Below are 19,676 nucleotides of genomic sequence, written 5' to 3'. Positions count from 1 at the left end.
GCTAGTGAGATGTCACTGGACTTGACCGTTATCATGTGCTCTGATTGTATCTTATTCTTTGTTTTTCTTCCTTTTTTGTTTGGTGCAGCTCTGCAGGAATGCTACCCCTGAAGAACATTGTAGTGAAGGGAATAGCTGTAGGACCAAACCATGTTGCATTCCTACTGGAGGTAAGATACTGCTCTGTCGAATGATGTGATGTTGTAAATGGTGTGTTCTTCAGTAGATGCCCCAAATTATATGTTACTGAAGCCACTCTTGATGATAAAATGTTTCTCCGCCAGATGCTGCTGCAAATAAAAGACAGAAATCAATTACACTGTATGTGACACCACAGTTTGCATCAGAACTGCCAGTTTGAGCGCTCTCATTGTATTGTCTACAAAATTTATAGCTTTTATCCACAGTAGCAATGAGTTGATGAACCTGTCGAGGACAGGCTGAATTTGCTATAACTGATATTTCCTATAGACACCTGCCCAAGTATACTCGGGACTTGTCTTCAACGGCTGAAAGTTGTGCAGAAATTCTCTGTTGGTTTCCTCCCATTCTTTTTTAAATGTTAAGTATTATTGTTGTATATTTTTATTGCTATGTTGAAGTTGTGCTGATTGCATGCTCTCGAATAAATGCAACTGACCAGTGAAAATTTTTGAGCAAAAGTTTGTAAATAGATAGATAGTTATAACCACTGGAATGCCATGTCAGTCAACAAACATGACTTCCTATTTTATTGCTGAAAGAGGTATGCAAAATACAACAACCACTTTAGTCATATGACAGAGATTACACAGGTATTGCCCCCCCCCCCCCCCCCAGTAGTGAGCATATCATTTCTTTCTTTTTCTTTTCTTTTTTTATGAAAGAGTAGGATAAAATTCTATTTAACTTTTTATGTTATTAAAAATGTGACATTGATAGTGTATGCATCATGTATTATAGTGTCTCAGTTGGTCACATCCTCTGAAAGACACCTGAGTTATGTTTGAGATCTGTCATTTAATTTCCAGATAAAGAGTACAAATGAGTTTGACTAGCAAAAATATCATTGAACATACTGTAGTGAATTTATGTGCACAACATGGCTATTGCAGAAAGGAAAAGTTACAAGGAGAGAAAGTTTTATGCCATGAGATCTTCCTATTTCACTTTAAAAAGAAAAGAAGAGAAAAAGAAACCACTTAATCTGTTGCCCATGGGAACTGTGGGTGTTTCATAAAGCTGTTCTTAAAGTTATGAACGACTTAAGAACGACTGGAACACATTCTGATGTGCTGTGCTTGTCAGAATTTCAATAATTCAGCACAAGAACTGATCACCAGTCGTTCTTAAGTCGTTTGTAACTTTAAGAACAGCTTTGTGAAACATACCCCTAGATGTACATGTTCCATGCATTGACTTTACTGGGAATTGTTATAAATACAGTGGACTCCCGTTATAAAAAGTTCTTGGGACCTGCAATTTTCTTTCATTATATATCAAAATTTCGTTATAACTGAACAAATGAAAAACAAACATGTAGAACGGATAATGTTGCGGCCTGAATTTTTACTTTGTTGTAGCTGCAATTTCGTTATAACCGTGTTCATTATAACGGGAGTGCACTGTATATGGACAGAAGGTCAGTATTTTAGTATATCTCTGTTTTACATTCATTTGATAGTTATTCACTTGTTCTTCCTCCCGATTTATCGCAGGATGGGAGAGTTTGTCGAATGGCATTCTCCATCAACCCTGACAAGGTGGAATCGGGACCCTCCAAGGCAGATTCTTCCAAAGGGTGAGTGAGGCAGCTGTGTTGAGCTCTTCGTTCAGCATATCATGCATTATGCATACATGCACATAGTTCGGATGTTGCTCTTGATATCGACACTAGGGTGGACCATGGGCAGAGTATACCTGATTTTATAGAATAAACTCTCTTGTGGCCAATGGCACCATTTATCAATACCCAAAGATGATGGTTTAAGGAGACATAGCTGCACCAAGTGAGACGAAAAGAGTGGCCGTTACGGACAGGTGGCTGCTGTAGACAGGTTATCCAACTTTTGTGCGCATTGCTACATGTACATGTATCATCGTTGAATGCAGGATCTATAAGTACTTACATGTTTACATATGTATGTGTATATGTATGCACATGTGTGTTTCATGCATTGAACAACGCTGGTGTTTATCAACTTGGAGCACAGTATAGCGTGTGTACAGTCGCGAAGAAAGCTTAGCACTGGTGTATTGAATAAGTGATGAATGCAGCTGTGGCGTTCACTGAACGTTGCCCATGAAAGACTGGCATGACTACAAAGCAGAAAACATGCTGAATTATCGGCTTGGCTACAGCTCCATCCAGTCTGTGGCCGCTATAGACGGGTTAAAATCTACCGCGGGAAACAAAATTTGTGGGCGCTGACCGCGTTAGACAGGTGACCGCTATTCACAAGGTCTTTAACAGGGCTTTTCCCTCAGTAGTAGGGCAGATATGTAGCAAAAATTGGTCGAGATGCTCACATCCAGCGGAAAGTATGAAATTTTGCATATAGGGGTATTTTGGGGTGCTGATTTAAAAAATTGCCGGATCCAAGATATCTGAAAACGTGGTCGGCCGGCATTTTGAATTCCAATATGGCCGCCATCGCAAAACAAATTTAAATGTCTCTATCTTCAGTTCTGAATGACCTGTGGCACCAAAATTTGGTACACAATAGCGTTTTGACATATTGAATTTGATGACAGATTAATTTGAAGTGTCTGACAAACATCAAATGGCCGCCATTTTGAATTCCAATATGGCTGCCTCGATGAAAAGTTCAAAATCCCTATCTGGAGTTCTAAGTGGTGAGTGACGCTGAAATTAGGTGCAAACAAGTATTTTGACATACTGAGTTAAAAAATGGACTAATGAGATATGTCTGACAAACGCAATGCCCGCTATTTTGAATTCCAATATGGCTGCGAAGACAAACATCACGACTAACATTCACGGGCATGCCAAAAAGTGTAGCAAAAATGAAGCATAATGCACCTTTCACTGACGTCACAATGTAAATACAGCAGCGCGCACTCAAACAGTTACAAACGCGCGCTCAATCAGGTAGCCTAAACCCGAGATAGAGATTTTCAAAACTCCAACACGGCAACCACATTGTATGTAGGAAAATTCAAATTGGCTGCCGTGCAGCTTGTCAGACGTATCTAATAAGTATATTTTTGAAGTCATCGTATCACCACGCTTTTAATGTATCAAATTTCAATGGCTTATGTCATTCAGAACTGAAGATAGGGATCTTTGACGTCGGCCATATTAGAATTCAAAATGGCCGCCGACCCCGTGGCCAGATTTCTTGGATCCGCCAATTTTTGAAATCAGCGCCCCAAAATACCCCTATATGCAACATTTCATACTCTCCGCCGGATGTGAGCATCTTTTTCACATATCTGCCCCACTACAGGGGGGGGGGGGGGGATTTTTCAGTCGCGCTATAGACAGGTGGCCGCTCAGACAGGTTTGACTGTACATTGTGTATACTTGGCTGTGGTAACACTGCCTTACTTTTGCAAAAAGGAGCAAGGGGAAAAACTGTTTTTTAGTAAAGGAGCAAAATGCAAGTGATATTTGTATGTGCTATGCATGTGATGTTGCCACATATTGAATTACATGTTGTCAATATCTCTCTGCATGATGGCTGTTTCTACTGAAGAATTGGCATCCATGCACTAGTTAAAGGGATGGTCCATGCACAAGTTAAGAACACTGCTACACATCTAATTTGCAAATGTGTTTGTGATTAACATTGATTTTTTAATGAATACATAAGAACCTTTGAAATGATATAATCTGTCTTGTGTAATGATTCTCATGAAGCTGTTACTGTTCTGTTTGCTGACTTTAATCTCTTACCTTCAACTCTGTTGAAAATGGAGTGGAGTTTCACATTACACTGAATGAGATTGACGAGACCATGATGCTTTTTCCTCATTTTAGGAAGAAGAACTGGTCATCATCGGCTCAGTCATCATCCTACAGATCTTCCTCATCGTCCACCTCCTCGTCCAAGCCCACAAACCCCCTCAATCCCTGGCTTATCAGTGTCGAGGAGTCAGGAACTACATCATCTTCAAGGTACCCCTTGTTTTGTGATGTCATAATGAAATACCAGAATATCGTGGTACCATAATTGTGGATTTTACTTGCAGGAGTCATTATCTTTTTTTTTTTAATTGTATATTGTCACTTCACTGTGCTGTCGGCCACTGCTGCCACCATGCTGTACTATGCCAGTTTAGATCTTTGTGAGCTGCTTTAGGGATTATCTGGTCAATGGTTTCAAAGTCATTATACATATTGATTGTCTCCTCAAATCTAAATTCTCGTATTCAAATGTGGTTTATAGGAGACTCCTGTTTCTAATATGACTCTCATCTTGAATCTAAGCAGCTTTGATAGATAAAAAACAGAGAATGCTACACTTAAATGCATACATCAGTGCTCCTGTGTTGCTGTTTGACTCTTCACAATGCACACATTGTCTTTCTTTTTTAGCGATAAAGTGGAGACGGTGGTCAAGACAGATGATTTATTTCTACTTTTCTGATCATTATTTGGCATTCAAAGTAGACAATTTTGTGTTTGTAGGTAGAAAAAAGGTTTTGCTGGTAGCACAGATACTATAGCATGCACTTCTGTTGTTCCCACTCTGTTCCCTCGACAGCAAGTGGTCCTCAAATTGCCGCACGCCATCCAACCGGACGACGTCCAACAACAACACGAGCGCCCCTCGCAACCGCGGTCGCGTGATCCGAGCCCACTCTCGTGGCCGCGGTGGGGTGATAGTGGGAACGAGACCAGTTGTCCCGGCATCTGTCGTCCCCGAGGAACTAGTGTCCCAGGCCCAAGTGGTGTTGCAGGGAAAGAGCCGCTCCGTCATCATCAGGGAGCTGCAGCGGACGGTGAGTGCAGCCTGAAATAGTGTCCCCAGCATGGTCTTCCTCTCAGTCGATAATTCGAAACATTATTACCCAAGTTTGGAAATCAAAATTATTTTTTTTTTTTACAGACTTGTTTTGCCCTGTGTTGATGAAAATAAGCAAGAGCTGTCATGCATAAGGTTCCATTTTTGCTCCTGTGGCAAGTGCTCCCATGAAATATCTGCACGCCAAGCCAAACTGTAAATTCTACCCACAAGCACAACCCTAGCCCTAATACTAATCCTCACATCAAACTAGACCTAAAACTTTATCACAACCCTAACCCCAAGTCCTTGGAAAAGGTAAGACTGAAGCAATTGTCGCAGGAGCAAATGTCGTGTCACCCATGCTTAAAGCATCAAATAAACATGCAGTCTCATCAAATACATTTGTATGTTTTTCACCCAACATACCTTGGGATATTTCTAAGTCATGTCAATTTTCCTGATATTTTAGGTAGAAAAGTGTGGCTTTCCAAACTCATGTCAATTCTTCAACTTAGAGAAGGAAAATGTGTGAAGCTTTAACGCCAACATCAGTGTTATGGCTTGACAAGCGTTCTCCATATTGTTTCCACCTCTCCCCGTATGGCACAGAACCTCGATGTCAATCTCGCAGTCAACAACCTGCTCAGTCGAGACGATGAAGATGGCGAGGAGCCGGATGACAACGACACCTACCTGTCCGGAGGAGGTAGGCACAACTTGGGTAGGGCGTGGCACTCAGGTCAAGTATAGGTCAAGTCAAGGTGTAAAAAAAGAAAAGAAAGAGGAAGTCTTAGCTTATGATTGATGGGACTCATTTGGAGGCAACATTTTAAGAGATTATGATACAAGTGAGGTCATTTATAAGTTGTATATCCATTTTTGCAAACGTCAGGAAATTTTGCATGGTTGAAGAATAATGTTCTACCATCAAGGTGCATGAAATCTTACGGTAATACATCCCACAAGTTTTTGAAAAACAAATAATCAAAAGAACTATCTGCACATTACTGGATTTTTTTTTTTGTACAGGGAATAATGGTTAGAATTTTTTAGGGGGTTTGAATGAATTCGCTGGAAGTCTATAGTATTGTTACCCTCTCCATCATAAAGAAGTTTTGAGTTTTATTATTCTGAAGAAAGGTCTAATTTACCCACCTCTACAATATACCAGCTTTTGTTGGGAGTCTAATCGACAGGACCTCAAAAGGGACACACAAACTTCAAACTTCATAAGTGAGATTTATCCTTTATGATATCTTTGTAGTACAGCTAGCTAAGAAGAGAGGATTGATCTTAGTATATATATCATTGCTGGGGTGACAAGACCTTGTATCTGCAATTTTGGTGAAAATGAGTTTTTCGGATTAATGGTCGAATAAGGCGTGACAGATTTTATCTCACGAGCGTTCGCCCGCGTCCGGCATGCCTTCTTATCTGTTAAGTAGCCAGCTTGGCACGAGCTTGGCATGCGCCCATGCCGTCCGCGTTCCGGGAACGCCAGCTTAAAAGTCTTTTGTTTAGTGCCTTTGTTTCGAACACAATAGCGTCAACTTCACTGCACCCAATCGACCACGAAGCCATCGCTCCATGTAGCCAGCGTTCGGGAACGCCCGGATTAAGTCTTCCCTTTGTCTTGTGCTTAACACTTACACAGTTGATTTCATGGAAGCTTAAAAAACGGACAAACTAGCAAACAAATGAAACCACGAAAGGCATTGCACTATTACGCGTTAGTAACGCTGTGATTACCTTAATTTGCGTCGATGAGAGGCGTAATCAAGAAGTATCTGAAATAGTATCCGAAATATAGTATTTGTTCCCCTTACATGAGCGTGAGACCACTCTTGTAAGCAGCTTCTCAGGTGAAGCAAAATGTGTGTAATGAAGTGACAAGTGTATAAGAAAAACATTCACAATAGCTAGGTAGATTGACGGAAACTTGACACCCATGGCCGTGCCAGCCAGGCAACAAGCTGGTGGAAATTTCCAGGAACTTCAAAGCAGGTTTGCCGCCAGGCAAAAACCGCAGGGTAAAGGAATTTGCGTACGCGCTGAATGGGTCGTAAACATCGTGTCGATTGCATGGGGCCTGGGAGGGAAGAGGGTCTATGTATATAGTACATGTATTAGTAACCCTGTGCTGTGTGATACGTGCATGCTGTTGGAGACACGAGCTGTAGTTGGCGAGAGCTAGCTGATGAGAGCTCCCTGCACCTGAAACCAAGGAGGTACCAGGCGAGCTCTCCTAGTACCTCCTTCCTGAAACCAGGGAGGTACATACACATCTGGCTCTGCTGAAACTATGGAGCTTTACCTTTAGTACAGTAAACCTCGACATTGCTTAAGTCGACACGATAAAAAAGTCCCGATTTTTGTCTTGTTATTCCTTGAAAATTTCTTCGTCTTAGTCGACATTTATAAGTCCACAACTCGCGTGAGTCGACCTGATTTTTTAGTGCCAACTGAGCTGAAATACGTGTTTATTCCCTCGTCTAAGTCGACATAATTTTTCGCTCAAAATCTTATCGCCATTCTCTTAAAAAAGAATAAATTGTTTTCCCGCTCTGATTCGCTGCATTTCTAATCGGTAATTCCCTAGTGTATGGCGTGGTAGCGTTCGCGCCATGCGTCCATATTGTCTTGTACGCCAGAAATGAAAGGGCATACATTCATTTACATTGGAGAATTACATGTAGTTGGCTACCCAAAGCAGTTCACTTTCCCCCTTTTCTGCTCGTTATTCTCAAAACGCAAAAACTTTGTACACATAAAGGTCCTAGTAGAAAATCATTATCAGAACATGAAATACACGTGTAGGTGTTTCTGTTTATCCGAATATTCTAACGTTAATTATTCCGAAGCGTTAATAGAAACCTGGGCCCGTTTTTAGAAAATTAATCAAATGCAACTACATGTAATTAAATTCAGCTGAAAATTAAATGCAGGTGTATCAAATCACGAGCAACTTTGCACATAAACGCAAGTGCGTTGCTGCCAAAAGGCTTGCGTTTGATATAGTATGAAACTAGAAAATAGTTGTATGAACCTGAAACTCAATTGCGTTGAAACGCAACTCTAAAAATCAAATGAAGTCCATCAATCACGCGCAACGCTGGTATATTCAAACGCAAGAGCGTTGCAGGGAAGACTTGAGGTTTTCGTAAGAAACTATAGAAAAACTGTGTTTAAAAGCATCTCTTAACATCTACGGAGGTGCGTTATTGTTGAAAAGTCTTGCATTATTTTGTTTGTTTTTTCGTATGCAAAATTAAAAATTAAACGCAGCTCTGAAAATCAAATGCAATTGTAAGTCCATGTCATCACGCGGAACGCTGAATAGACTTGCGTTTGATATACGAAACTTGAAAATTGTAGGGAACTTCTTTAAAACTCAGTTGCGTTTCAACGCGATTCTAAAAATCCAATGCAAGTCCATCAAATCACACGCGACGCTGTATTTAAACGCAAGAGCATTGCAGAAAAGACATACTTTTTGTACGAAATTATAAGAAACTGCGTTTAAACGCATCTCTAAACATCTACGGAAGTGAGTTATTGTTGAAAAGACCTGCATTATTTTTTACTTCTTACGCAAAATTAAGAATTAAACGCAACCCCCAAAATCAAATGCAAGTCCATCAAACACGGAACGCTGAAAAGACTTGCATTTCATAATCATCCGACACTAGAAAATTGTAAGAAACTTAAACTCAATTGCGTTTAAACACTAATTCTAATAGTCAATTAATGCAAGTCCATCAAATCACAAGCAACGCTGTATCTACAACGCAAGAGCGTTGCAGAAAAGACTTGCGGTTTTTGTACGAAACTAAAAACTGCGTTTAAACGCATAAAAACTATAAACCGAAGCGTGTTATTGTTGAAAAGACTTGAATCATTTTTTATTTCGTAACGGAACTTTCGCCATGATTGAACTTAGTCTGCACTAGCAGGGGAAAGACATCGCAACATTAACACGTTTCAAACTACCGAAACGCATCGCGCTTCACGAAATGTCGATGAAAAAAATAGTAGCAAATTATTGTTACTGTAGTTCGCTATTCCGAAGGTTTAAATCTCAGTCCAAAGTTAAATAAGTTCGACGATGGAAAGATGTTTATCTTTACGAAGGTTAGTAATCCGAAAGATGTCGTTTCCGGATTAACAATTTTTCTTGTTTTTATTTCAGACTGGCCCGCGCCGTACAGAGCGGTAATGTTGCGAATCGGAGCGCGAGAACAATTCATTTTCAGAGTATGGCAATAGAAATGTAAGCAAAACAAATAAAAATATGGCGACTTAGGGAAGGAAAATCACACATCCTCTTTCAACTCAGTCGGCACTGAAAAATTATCTCGACAGAATCATACGAATTCACACGCATATCTTCACAGCAACGCACTTCAATTTAAATCGCAAATTTGCATGCACTTTGGGGAATATGCGTTTGTTTTTTTCATATCAAATTTAAAACGTACAGTGTCTAGAAACGGGTCCATGTTTCGGATCCCGCTCTTTCAAAAGCTCTCAAGATTTTTGTGTTTTGTGCATTGCCGTTACTAACTTCGCGTATATGTGCTTCTTTCGCAATAAAACTCGAATTAAGATGTACACAGCGATAGAGGCTCAGCTCAGTAGATACTTGCCTCCAGTGACAATATTCTTGTGTACAACAAAAGAGTTTGTGAGCCCATTAGCGCAATGTCTATTCATACCTATACCTGGTGCCCGATCGATACTTTCATTGTTTGATGGCACATGGTATTGTAGTTGACCATGGAAAGGGGATACTGTCATAATAGGCCTACAGCTTGACTGTTTCCGCACAGGAGGAATACCAACCTGTCCATTCTCAAGTCGACCTGCAAAGAGAATCTCGCTTTTGAGCATTTCAGGCTCTTGGAGAATTATGGGAGGAACGGGTTAAGAAAACTCATTTAAACTATGAATGTAATTATCCCTCTTCCCTGGTTATGTAATGGGCTGTTTAGAGCTCATCAGTGAAGATTGAAAGTAAGCCTACTTTTTGCAAAGCGTATTATAATGACAACTTGTGCAACAATAATTAACCTGGCTATTTGTTAACTGGCAAAATGTAATGTTTGGGCTTATTTTCTTATAGGTCAGCAAGACGATATGCGGATTCCGTAAAGTTCTGGGTAAAACCTAATGTCCTGAGAGAAGACTTACTAATTTACCCGCGCTTGGAACGGATAAGTCTACCGACTCTCACCAGGAAAAATTTCTTCAGTACTACATACAGTGCTAGCCGTATATAGTGAATGATAGGTTATCTTTATAACAGGCGGGAAGGACGGTGCATCTTCTACAAATGATTTGTCTCTCGTGGAAGAAAACCCGTCTCCTTGCGTGAATTTTAGCTCCTTTTTCAAGCTTGCGAGGAAACGCGATGGATGGACCAAACGTAATCACAAAGCGAGGAACATCGTTGTGAACATAAAAACTGAGAAATATGCAAGAAACAGTAACGGTCATTTTCATCTCTGTCTGCAATTAATTATTCCAAAATTTCGTTAATCACATAGAATGCAATTAAGTTCGTTTTGATGAATATTCAAGAACACACACACACACAAAATAAAAAAGTTATTCCGAAAGTTCGTGAACTAGAAAACGAAATGCCTTAATCTTATTATATTTTGTTAGGATATAATTATATTCCACTGCTTGAAACGCAGTGAAGGGGGGGGGGGGGGGGTCATAAAGCTGTTCGTAAAGATACGAACGACTTACGAGTGACTGATGATAAGTTCTTGTGCTGAATTATGGAAATTCTGATAAGTATAGCACATCAGAACTGATCACCAGTCGCTCGTAAGTTGTTCGTAACTGTACAAACAGATTTATTAAACGCCCCCCCCCCCCCCCCGTAACACAATAATGTGATACTAGAAAGCTTTAATGTCATGCTGAGTTGAGTAACCAAGTCAGTGGTACTTCATATTTTATGCAGTGTTTCAAAGTGAAAGATTATGAGAAAGATATGTATCAATGTTACATTCGTGTATATACATTAATTTTGATGGTTTATAGTACTGTTGTACATGCAATTACCATGATCTCGGCAGACGACTGACCAGCACCAATTGTCTCAATTGGCTTTCCTATGCTTTTTACGTCGCCTACAGAATGGGTATCCTCTGGTCCTTTCAATTCAGGTATTCATAATTGCTTATAAAGCACCCTCTTTAGTTTTTACAATCGGAAGGGAATAGCAGCAAGAAACATCCTCGTTTAAAAGAGGCTTTTCTTAATAGCAGGTATGCCCTTTTTCTTCTGCTTCCCTTGTTTTGGGGCAGCAATAACAGCCATGGAGCTACAAGCAACAAAACTTGTAGCTCCTTGCTAAAGATGCACCCGACACACAAAAGCGCACCGACGTATTCATTTTGCGGCACGGACACAAACACACCGAAGTTCACATCAGGCTGCCGTATTGGTCGATGATAGATACCGTCTTATAATTGGATGATTTTCTTTGACTCCTCATATAGAATGCTTTCGCCTTATGAAGTGACAGAGGAGGAGCGTAAACGCCGTCGTGCGTCGCTATAAAGAACGACTGCTGTATTGTTTCGTTTAGGGAAAGAATCCGGTTGTGAGCTTGAACGGAAACAGAACCTGAATTTTAAGAGATTGTCATGGTTTTGTTTGTTTACTTGTTCGTTCGTTTGTTTGGTTGTTCGTTTGTTTTTGCTTTTTAGAAAGTGAACTACTGACAATAGCGTACAAATATTCGTATTTAAGGTTTAAAGGGATGTGGAATTGGATTATGTAAAGCTAAAAGCCGCGTTTACACATGTTCACGGCAACCACGGCAGTCACATTTCAGGCCATCACGGACAAAATGGGACGGACGTGAAACAACGCTGTGAGACGAGATAGGCAAATGTGACAGGCCGTGATTGCCGTGGATGCCGTGTCACATTCTTAAACTGTTCAAAAAAGATTGCCACGGCAGTCCCGGTGCTAATGAGGAATTTAATTTTGTATGCCTTGATAAAATGGGATGAATGCAATGAAACACGACGGCACGTAATAGACCCTAACAAAACTTGGAGGCGGTCCGCAGCGGGACGGGACGGAAAATATTGATAGTCTATAGCCTGATCAGACGCCGTGAGAACAGCGTGTGATAGCTATAGAAGTTCGCCGGGGCGAGGACTGGAACGATCCGAACAAGACTTAGAATGCGAAGGTGGGGGGGGGGGGGGTGGGGGGGGAACAGGAGAATGTCTCAACTGCATATACTAGTATACCCACAGCGCACTGCATCTCAGGCAAATACAACTTGGCCGCCGGGTACATGGTGTAAACGTAGCTTTAGAGTCTGTAGAATCCACATTTATATCTATATATATAGGCATAACTAAAACTTGATTTCTCGTGACTCTGACACACTTTGACAGACTTTGACAGATTTCTGTGCACAACATGTACATGTAATATTCAATTCCACACACACACACACACACACACACACAAGATCTTCGACCTCCTAGACCATTCTCCCGCCCATCATTCTCTCTCTGCATCTTTTTCTGTTATTTTGTTCCACCTATGGGGATGTATTCTATGTTTGGCAATAATAGCGCGTTTCATCGTGTTTTGTTTTGTTTTGTTTTATTTCATATTTAGATTTAGATCGGAAAAGCAATGTAGACGGGAGATAAAATTCTTGAAGCAACTATACAGTTTCAATTTTTAGTTTGACATCGTTCTTATATTTTGATGTTCGTTGCACCTGTAAGGTTCTTGTAATGCGAAAGTTAAATAAGATTCGCTATAATATTCTCGAAAATTCCCTCTGCCATATTGATATTCGTTAATGTGAAAAATAAATACGATTCATTAATCCGAAACCGCACGAATTTTGTGATTCTAAGGGTGCATTTATCGGGATATTAAATCAATTACGTTACTCTGAAAACGAATAACACAACTTGTTCCTTTTAATTTCTGGGATTAACAAAACATCAGAAAGCAGAGCTTATTTAATTTTCGGATTTTTAGTCTGGCATTGGGGGTTAGTAGTTCGGAAAATAAGTATGGAAAATCTTTGAGGCAAGAAAATAATTTGAATTCCTATTATGGCATCGTTATTTCCTTTGCCTTATGTTCATTATTCCGAAAGAAGAATAAGGTTCGTAAATCCGATGGTTCTTTTTGCTGAACCCGCAAAACACGCAAATTTGATATGCCTTATGTAATGTGTTAATCCAAAATTGTATTAGGGCTCGTTAATACCATTTGTGGCATTATTCCGAAGGTTCGTAAATGTGAGAATGAATTACGTGCATGGTACGAAACTTATGTCATTTTTGGCTAAAAGAAAATTAAAAACGCCGAATCTTTTCCTGTGACGGGAATATATGGGTTTATTTCTGAACGTGACATCGTTTACTTCTTTGCACGATATTCATCATTCCGGGAAAAAAAAAATATTCAGATGGTTCATTCATCCGAAAATGGAAAAAAAGGTGGGTCGTTTATCTGTAAAGAAATTATCATATTCGTGGTAAGAAACTTCGTTTTCGTATCAGCTATATAACGTCCGAAATTTCGAAACTTATATAAAAAAGAAAAGCGAACCTTCAGCATAATAACAAACTTTAGCGAATCGTAACAGTTTTTTTTTTTTAATCAATCGAGCAGTGTGGAATAACAAATCCGACATTTGTTTTAGCATGGTATTGAGCAGAATGTTACTGCTATTCACTTCCAAAAGTAAAAGCAATTATCTGACATTTATTCTGGCATCTTCTGGAGCCGAATGTGATTGCTATTTACTTTCGAAAGTAAAGCAAATATCCGACATTTATTTAATCACCATACGGAATTGAATATTACTCTGATTCATTTCCGAACGTCAAAGGAAACATTCGACATTTATTTTAGCATCTTCCGGAGCTAAATGTTATTGCTATTTACTTTCGAACATAAAAGCAAACATCAGAAATTTATTTTATCATCATACAGAGTTGAATATCATTATTATTCATTTCTGAACGTCAAAGCAAACATTCGACAATTATTTCACCATCTTCCGGAGCGGAATGTTATCCTTATTCATTTCCGAAGGCAAAATCAATTATCTGACATTAATTTAAGCACCGTACGGAGCTGACTCTTACCGTTATTAATTTCCCAAAGTATAAGCAAACATCCGACATTTATTTTAGTATCATACGGAGTCGAATATTACCGTTATTCATTTCCAAAATTAAGAGTAAACATCTGACATCTATTTTAGCATCTTACGGAGCCGATTGTTACCGCTGTTCATTTTCGAAAGTAAAGGCAAACATCCGACTTTTTTGGTGGCCCAATCGTACCAAAATCTTCATTTCTGAAATTTCGGTGGCCCGACGCGCGTTTTTGGTGGCCCCGTAAGTGTCGAGCCTTGACTAATGTCATCGAAAAGTAAACCAGAATGCAACTTCTCGCTTGTGAATTATTGCTTGTGAATAATCGCAAAACTTTGGCAAAACTTTTGGAATACCAATCCTGTTCATGACGCTTGGAAACTGCGAGTCGTGAGAATTTTGCGAACTCGTGCAATGTTACTCCGTAGCGTATGCGAGCATGTGGAGTCGCAATCGTTTAACTGTCTGAAGTGCGCGATTTCTCTCACTCGTTTTTGCCACGCGATTTATTTTAACTTGCAAGAACGATGTGGAATTCTGGCGTCCACCGTGAATTGTGCACTTGCCGGCGCAAATTGTTCTTTTCAAAGGTGAAGCCGTGCGCGGAAAGCACGTGGTTGGGATAATCCTTGCGTTCCTAAAGCGGAGAGGAACGCCATGAATGCGACTTGTGAGCAAGCCCGTTCTGTTGCGTCCAAGGAACGCCCTCATTAGGCTGATGAATAGAGGGATTAAACCCCCCATTCTGCACGCAGGAGGAATAGGGGCGTCCCCTAACAAAAGGAGGAACGCGAGCATTCCCCACGCGGCCGAACGCTCGCTATATTAAATCTGTCACGCCTAATGGGTTAAGTGATGTCCTGTCCAAATCCCAACTGTCTTTATACTTCAAAAATGAAGCCACCACGGCATGTCAAAGGAAAGGTTATCCCAATCGCCACAGTGCTTTGGCTGCCATGGTTTTTTGGCTCTCCTGAACATTTGACATTTTGTAGATACGAGGTCTTGTCGCCCCAGCGATGATATATATATTGTAAGTTCCTGCTTATCAGCAATGAGCTCAACAGAATTGATGATGTGAAAATGGTATGCGATGCCACAGGAATTACGCCGTCCTGCCACAATGACTCAAGTCACCTGGGACCTCAGCTGAGTGTTCCGTGGTAAGACATAAGTCCTTCCTGAGTCATGCAGAGGGCAGAGAGGGTCATTCAAAACTATTGCATTATTTTTAAGTAGAGTGTGAAGTTAAAGTTGTATGCCATGTCCTGGTAGTGTTAGACATCACTAGAATTTGAAGGGGCAAAAGAGTCTTCACTTGTTGGAGGCTTTATTCACCCTCTTACAGGGCATCATGTTAGAAATCTATGTGCACAGTCAGCATTAATCACATGGAGCAACAATGAGAGAAAGTGATTTTGTTAAAATTGAAAGTTATTTGGAACAGCTGTTTTCTTCTTTGCAATACATGAAGGCAACAGAGATGGGATGAAAATGTGTTTGTACTTGTCGAGGTCACTCTTGATGTCCTTTTATTATTTTGCACATCAAATGATTTTTATGCCTCCGCCACGAAGTGGTGCCGGAGGCATTATGTTTTCGGGTTGTCCGTCCGTCCGTCCGTCCGTCCGTCCGTCCGTCCTTCCGTCCGTCCGTCCGTCCGTCCGTCCTTCCGTCCGTCCGTCTTTCCGTCCGTCCGTAATGAATTTTGTGGACAAGGTAACTATCAAAAGCTGTTGAGGTATCCTAATGAAACTTGGCATGTATGTGTATTAGGGGGTGAAGTTGTGCCTATCAACTTTTGGGTGCACATGCTCAAGGTCAAAGGTCAAAAGGTCAAGGTCAAATACATAAAATTTCACTATTTCCACCATATCTATGCAATGCCTGAAGATATTTTCTTGAAACTTAGTGTATGCATGTATTACCCAATTTAGATTCTCTGGTGAAAGTTTGGGTCATGAGGTCAAAGGTCAAAGGTCAAAAGGTTGAGTAAAAGTATTAAAACTTCTTTTTTTTCTCTGTAAATTGGAAAATTGTTCAAGGTATCTTCATGGAACATAGTATATATACATGTACTGACTGGCAGTGATTATCTAGAGAATGTAGGGTTCATGGGGTCAAAGGTCAGGGGTCAAAGGTCAAGTGCAACACTTCAAAATTTTACTATTTCCCTCATGTTAATGCAATGCCAGCAGGATTAGTTTTTTTTTTAGCTCACCTGAGCCAAAGGCTCAAGTGAGCTATTGCGATCGCCCTTCGTCCGGCGTCCGTCGTGCGTCGTGCGTCGTCCGTCGTCCGTCGTCCGTCGTCCGTCGTCCGTCGTGCGTCGTGCGTAAACTTTTTACATTTTCATCTTCTTCTTGAAAACCCCAGGACCGATTTTCATCAAACTTGGCAGGTAGCATCCCTAGGGGGTTAGGAACTCAATTTGTTAAAATGGACACCATGCCCCACCCAGGGGGCCCCCAGGGGGGCCGAAACCCCCCAAAATTAAGGAATCTGTAAAAATCTTCTTCTCTAGAACCAGAAGTGATAGAGCTAAGTTAATACTATGAGTTAGTACATTGATGACTGTAGTTTCAAGTTTGTTCATGGCAGAATCAGGGGTGCCCCCCTTTGGGACCCAGGGGAGTGGGGAAGGGTTCTAATGGGGCCTAAATTGTACATTTTCATCTTCTTCTTGAGAACCCCATGACCCATTTTCACCAAACTTGGCAGGTAGCATCCCTAGGGGGTTAAGAACTCAATTTGTTAAAATGGGCACCATGCCCCACCCAGGGGGGCCCCAGGGGGGCCCAAACCCCCCAAAATGAAGGAATCCGCAAAAATCCGCAAAAATCTTCTTCTCTAGAACCAGAAGTGATAGAGCTAAGTTAATAATATGAGTTAGTACATTGATGACTGTAGTTTCAAGTTTGTTCATGGCAGAATCAGGGGTGCCCCCTTGGGACCCAGGGGAGGGGGTGAGGAGGGGTCCTAATGGGGCCTAAATTGTACATTTTTATCTTCTTCTTGAGAACCCCATGACCCATTTTCACCAAACTTGGCAGGTAGCATCCCTAGGGGGTTAGGATCTCAATTTGTTAAAATGGGCACCATGCCACACCCAGGGGGCCCCCAGGGGTCCCAAACCCCCCAAATGAAGGAATCTTTATAAATCTTCTCTAGAATCAAAAGTTATAGAGCTGAGATAATACTAAAAGTTTGTTCATAGGAGATCCAGGGGTGCCCCTCTTGGGTAGGGGGGGGGGGGGGGAGGGGGGGATGGGGGGGGGGGGTGGTTGGAAGGGTCCAAATGGGGGCCTGAATTGTACATTTTCATCTTCTTCCTGAAAACCTCATGATGGATTTTTGTCAAACTTGGCAGGTAGCATCCCTAGGGGTCAATATCTCAATTTATTAAAATGGGCACCATGCCCCACCCAGAGGGCCCCAGGGGGCCCCAATCCCCCCAAATTAAGGAATCTTAAAAAAATGGGCCCTTGATATTGTACATTTTCATCTTCTACTTGAGAATGCCTGGTCAAATTTTGGTAGAGCTGTGAATGATTTAGATTAGTGACTGCGTAAAAGGTGAACTTGCGATACTCAGGTGAGCGCTAGACCCGCGGGTCTCTTGTTTTTTTACACTTGGTGTTTGCATGTGTAACCTAATAGAAATTCTCTGGAGAGTTTTTTTTCTTTTTCTTTTTTTATTGCCTCAAAGGTCAAAAGGTCAAAGATCAAGTGAAAGTGCTGAACTAACTTTTTCCTCCATATCTCGGAAGTGGCTCAATTTATCGTGAAACTTACTGCATATCTATGCATGTTCTACCTGAAAGTGATTATCTTATGAATTTTAGGGTCTAAGGCCAGATGAACATGGTAACAATGTACTATTCAGTACAGAAATTGCACTTTTTCTCCATACCGGTACCATGAAAATTACTCAATGCATAAATGTATGAATGGGTCAAAGTCAAGTTAAAGTCCTTAAATCCCCAAATACATGCTCTCCTGTTCATCCAATTAAACCAAGTTCAAGGAAGGTGAACATTCAACACATTTCTGACAAACTTGTCATTTCAATATTTTGCCAGTTTTGTGAAAATGTAATCACACATTGTCCACATGTACTATCTAGACCTATTAGGAGAATCATGCATTATGGCGGAGGCATAGCAGTCGCCATAGCGACATTTCTAGTTAATGTCATACAACTTCTAAAGCAATGTACGTTATTCAAATGATATTTGTGTAGTCATCCAGCTGTGTTGATGTGGTGTATTTAAATCTTATGGGGTATTTGTAGTGCCTATGATGTGGATGTTATGAGCCTATGTCGTAATGTGCTATCTTCTGTTGGTCCATGGGATATGTAAACTACATACAGTATCTCCTACTTTCTTCAAAAAATACTCAAAGCCAAGTAGTCCAGAAACTTTGAATTAGTGTAAATGCATACAATTGTTATAAGAATCATGTTGTTATATTAGCCTTTTAAACTATCTTGCCTTTATATAAAGAAGGCATTTTCGACAAGGATCCTTTGTTATTTTTCCCTTTCAGACGATCTGGTTTCCCTTCTCGATGGGGGTATCCACTCTGACCACCCTAGCGTCATCATCGATGCAGATGCCATGTTCTCGGAGGAATTTCTAGGCCTCCCTCCATCAAGGAGCCGTGCTAGGGGCTCTAGCAGCAGAGGTGAGCTCTGTTCTATAAATGTTTTTCCCCCTACGATAAGAGTTGCCTATTTCTTTAGAATGGCTTGATCTTGATGATGTTTAAGCTGATGTTGAACAACAGCAACAACAATAAAATCAAGCCCAAATCCCTGTAGATCGATGAAGGAATCATGAAAGTGCAAATGAAGTACAGAAAGGGACAGATGGCAAACTTCTTCACTGCTGCAGTAACCTAGGTTTCTAATTTTGTCTTTAAGAGGAGAGTGTCTGTTGTCATTAGAATTGTTCCAAAAGGACATGGTCAATTTGGAGTCTGACAGAAATCCTTTCTCCCGATTCAGATCGTGACCGTGATGCCGAGAGGGATCCGCTGCTTCGCAGCAGAGAGCGCCGCTGGCCGGAGATTGTCCAGAGGGACCCTGGCTCCGGCGCCAGTAACATGAAGTCCGGCTCTGCAGAGGGTGCCAGCTCGTCCGACGCCCGGCGGGGCGGGGCGCTGGCCCACTCTCAGAATCCCGTGGTCATTGGCGAAGATCTGGAGTGGTGGTCGGAGAAGGTACAAATGAGTGATTCCATATTTTGAAGAACCTTGTGTGTGAGATAAATTATGATGTCAATTAGAAGGGAGGGGGATATAAAAGTACTTCATAGCACATGGTGGCGACAATTCTAGTCCGGACATCCATACTCGGTGACATTGGAAGAGGAAATCCTGTTATGTTTAGACGAATACAAGATATTTCTGTTTTTCTACTTACACTGAACAATCATGTGCCAAGAGGTAAACTAACTAAAGAATGGTATTACATCATATCTGAGGAAGAGATTGAGCTCAACATCATGTAGATGTCATTTGATCTAGTGACGCATAGATCCTGTGCATTCCA

At 40.9% G+C, this 19,676-nt stretch overlaps 1 protein-coding gene across 1 annotated transcript in view; it reads left to right on the top strand.

The window, feature by feature from the left end:
• Positions 1-19,676, top strand: part of LOC139711153 (E3 ubiquitin-protein ligase UBR5-like) — a 71,883-nt gene that overhangs the window by 4,381 nt on the left and 47,826 nt on the right. The window contains exons 3-9 of the mRNA XM_071623071.1: positions 89-170; positions 1,698-1,780; positions 3,983-4,120; positions 4,710-4,947; positions 5,562-5,658; positions 18,671-18,808; positions 19,131-19,345. Of these exons, the coding sequence (XP_071479172.1) occupies positions 89-170; positions 1,698-1,780; positions 3,983-4,120; positions 4,710-4,947; positions 5,562-5,658; positions 18,671-18,808; positions 19,131-19,345 (991 nt within the window). The remainder of the gene's footprint in view (positions 1-88; positions 171-1,697; positions 1,781-3,982; positions 4,121-4,709; positions 4,948-5,561; positions 5,659-18,670; positions 18,809-19,130; positions 19,346-19,676) is intronic.

The sequence above is a fragment of the Diadema antillarum genome, unplaced genomic scaffold (assembly GCF_040938485.1).
Source record: "Diadema antillarum isolate AM-2024a unplaced genomic scaffold, OU_Dant_1.0 seq00001619_RagTag, whole genome shotgun sequence".
In the NCBI taxonomy this organism is placed as follows: Eukaryota; Metazoa; Echinodermata; class Echinoidea; order Diadematoida; family Diadematidae; genus Diadema; species Diadema antillarum.
This window is presented reverse-complemented; position numbering and strand designations above follow the sequence as displayed.